Below are 3134 nucleotides of genomic sequence, written 5' to 3' on the forward strand. Positions count from 1 at the left end.
TTGTTATAAAATTGATTCTATGGACAAATCGTTTATGAAATCTAAGGGAGTAACGAGAACAGCACTAGAGTATCTAGATATTGAAAAATATAAAAAGGTTCTTTTCACTGAAAATCGAATGTATGGCGGCATGTCAGTTTTTAGATCTAAAAATCATACCATAAATACTTACAAAATGACAAAAATAATTCTCGATGGTAATGATACAAAGAGAAAAGTTGAGGGTGATAAAATGTCTACACTCCCTTATCATCATAAGGGTTTAATAGAAAGGGAACTCATATCAAATGTTCAAATCCTTGAGGGAGAGTCACTTGTTTTGGGGAGACAGGTAGATGAAATAGAAAGTCTTGAATTCCAGACTGAGCAACAAAAAACTTTACTCAAGCGTCTAAAAACAGAAATTGAAAATGTTGAACATGATTTACTTTACAAGTCGCTTGAACTTGAAATGTTTTATAATGAATTGCCCCCCGATCCCAAAAAACAGAAACAATTTTAGATTTAACAATGCAAAATATTTATTTAATTAGTAAGTTTGATAAAAGGTGTTGAACAATAAAAATTAACAAAATATATATAAATCTTAAAAGGTGTTGAACAATAAAAATTAACAAAATATATATAAATCTTAAGCAATATATATATATAAATGTTTATATTTTGTTAGTATAACATTAAGTTGAACGAATAACAAATACATTTCAATAAATTCAGTATTAAATATAAAATATTTGGGTGTGTTTTTAAATTTTTTTTTTTTTGGAAATTTTTTATAAATTGGGTGAGTATATTTTATTTGATTGGTTTTGTACCCGTTGCCTATATAGATAATTCCACAGTTCCAATTCATGTGGGTTCATTTTAGCTTCAGGTTCAGAATCCCTGTCTTGAACAGGTTCATCTTCTTCTTCAGCTGATTTTTCTTCCTCGTTTTTTTCCCTTATCTGTTTTAGATAATAACCCAACTCTACTTGTTCAGGAGTAATATCATTATTTTCATTACTCTCATCGCTATTGCTTAAGTTAATGTTTATATTTTGGTGATAAAGTTGTGTGATGTCATCATCAGTTAAATTAAAACTAGAAATATTATTAGAAATTGAATTTACTGAAACTACGTTAGATCCTAAAAGGTGAACATATTCAACTGAAATGAGAAAAAGAAAAAAAAAAACGAATTAATGAAATGAAATAATATATACTAAAGTAAATTAACTTGCCTTTTGTTTTGTTTAATATATTATTTCCTTGAGGAATTTTTATATCCTTCTGAAATAAATAAGTAATATGTTATCCCTAATTCATATAAAAGTTGTTGCGGTTCAACAACTCGCTACACTCTAATAGACATAATTTTCCCCCATCAGAGTCTATACCACTCAAGTCTAGTTCCTCAATTGTTATAACCTTTCTTTTACTTATCTTGGGTGGAGGTGGTAAATCTATTGTTTTTGGTAGAAGTGGATAGTAAAAAAGTTCTTCATCAATTTCTACACAGTTTATTTGAATCTTATACATATCTAGATGAGAATGTTTTTTTAACCTTTTTGAAACGTAATGGCATTGGATTCTTAAAGTGAAAAGGTCCTTATAACCGAGTTTATAATATCTATCGAAACCTCTGTTTCCTGTTACAATAGTTCCGCCCTCTCTATTTTCCCTTTCAAGCAAGTCTGATTTAAACTTCTCTAACAATTCCTTTTTAAGAAAAGAATATTTTTTTTCTACACTACGCTTCTCTGTTTTATTTAAAATTTTTGACTCTTCACTTACATTATCATTATTACCATCTTCTTCATTTAGTGGCGTAAATGATTGTTTGGAGGGTGACGACAAATCATCGTACTCATCATAGATTTGGAAATTAGCTGGTGGGGGTGTTGATGATGATGATTCTTCTGTTGCTTCTGTTGATGATGATGCTTCTGTTGAGGATGATGATGCTTCTGTTGATGATGATGATGCTTCTGTTGTTGTTGTTTCTGTTGTTGTTGTTTCTGTTGTTGTTGTTTCTGTTGTTGTTGTTGTTGTTTCTGAAATTAAATATCATAACAAAAGTTAACAAAAATCGAAAAAGGAAAAAAAGTAATTTGTGATTGGTATTTATATTGGTATTTACCTTGTGGTGCTTCGTCGTCTTCATCTTTTTTTAGTTTCCTCTCTTCTGTAATATAGCTTGCCATTGTTGTTGCTTCTGAAATTAAATAACATATAGAAAAGTAATAAAACAAAAAAAAAAAAAAATTTTTATTGTTATTATTGTTTTGATGTTCTTACCTTGGGAGGTTTTTAGTTTACTCTCTAACTCATCAATGTTATTTATATTCGCTAGTGAACTGTTCTTAAATAGATACAATTTCAGCTGAATATTCAAAACATCATTGTTAGGGAGTAAAATTTGAATAATTGTGGTTTCCATTGTCTCGTTGTATGTCGTTAGATGTGAAGTGGGTATTACACCCATTTCCACTACTCCTATTACAGAAACTATTATTAAAAATAGTTTCATTATTTTATTATTATTCATTTTCACACACACACACACACACACAATTATTAATAAAGTTTGAGTTTTTAGCTTTCACTTTCACTTTTATATGAGCAATTTGAGCTCCAATTTTCACCGTCTTGTCTTGCTTGCGATCGCTACTGAAAAAATCATAAGCGCCCCAGTGGTATTTATTTAGAATTTTCAGTATATAACTCTTATGTAAACGAATAAAGGGATGGGGCAATCATTCCTAAATATGCTGGCGAACCAGTCCAACAAACAGAAACAATATATACAAACCTTGAGTAAACATTCTTATAGCCCTCCACACGCCCTCCACAGAAAGCAGAACATTCTTATCGCCCTCCACAGAAAGCCGAACATTCTATCAGACTTTGCGTGTGCGTATGTGGAAACTATTTTTGACTTTGTATACGTAGGGTGCGGCCTTTCGATGCGGGCGATTGTGTCTGGAAACTATTTTTGATGATGTGTACGTACATGAGCATGCGAGTCTGAACATAATTATAGAAACCACTTGTAATGATTGATCTTCGAAGTCTTTGCGTGTGCGTATGTGGAAACTATTTTGACTTTGTATACGTAGGGTGGTGGGGGATTTTGGCTGGAGACTATTTTT

General features: G+C 30.9%; 1 protein-coding gene across 6 annotated transcripts; it reads right to left on the reverse strand.

Moving 5' to 3' along the window:
* Positions 1-502: 502 nt before the first annotated feature.
* On the reverse strand, positions 503-2804 carry LOC138911805 (uncharacterized). Of its 6 annotated transcripts, none has more exons than XM_070213155.1 (5): positions 2281-2801; positions 2123-2197; positions 1777-2036; positions 1224-1269; positions 503-1150 (listed from the first exon to the last, which is right to left on the reverse strand). In XM_070213155.1, exons 1-5 carry the CDS (start codon positions 2528-2530, stop codon positions 774-776), a joined length of 1008 nt encoding a protein of 335 aa, XP_070069256.1. In that variant the 5' UTR covers positions 2531-2801; the 3' UTR covers positions 503-773. The 6 variants fall into 6 exon arrangements, 4 of the variants coding, with proteins under 4 accessions (XP_070069256.1, XP_070069255.1, XP_070069258.1 ...); XM_070213154.1 differs by having other exon boundaries at positions 1224-1272; positions 2281-2797; XM_070213157.1 differs by having other exon boundaries at positions 1224-1272; positions 1791-2036; positions 2281-2792.
* Between the last annotated feature and the right edge of the window lie 330 nt (positions 2805-3134).

The sequence above is a fragment of the Drosophila takahashii genome, chromosome 2R, assembly GCF_030179915.1.
Source record: "Drosophila takahashii strain IR98-3 E-12201 chromosome 2R, DtakHiC1v2, whole genome shotgun sequence".
Lineage (NCBI taxonomy): Eukaryota > Metazoa > Arthropoda > Insecta > Diptera > Drosophilidae > Drosophila > Drosophila takahashii.

Bases quoted from the DNA above. Each gene is read 5' to 3' on its own strand.
- LOC138911805 (XM_070213154.1), bottom strand. From the start codon at position 2,530: ATGAATAATAATAAAATAATGAAACTATTTTTAATAATAGTTTCTGTA. The intron at 2,037-2,122 runs GTAAATACCAAT...ATTTAATTTCAG, and splicing joins AGACGACGAAGCACCACAAG to AAACAACAACAACAACAACA. The intron at 1,273-1,776 runs GTAAGTGAAGAG...TATTTATTTCAG, and splicing joins AAGATGGTAATAATGATAAT to AAGGATATAAAAATTCCTCA.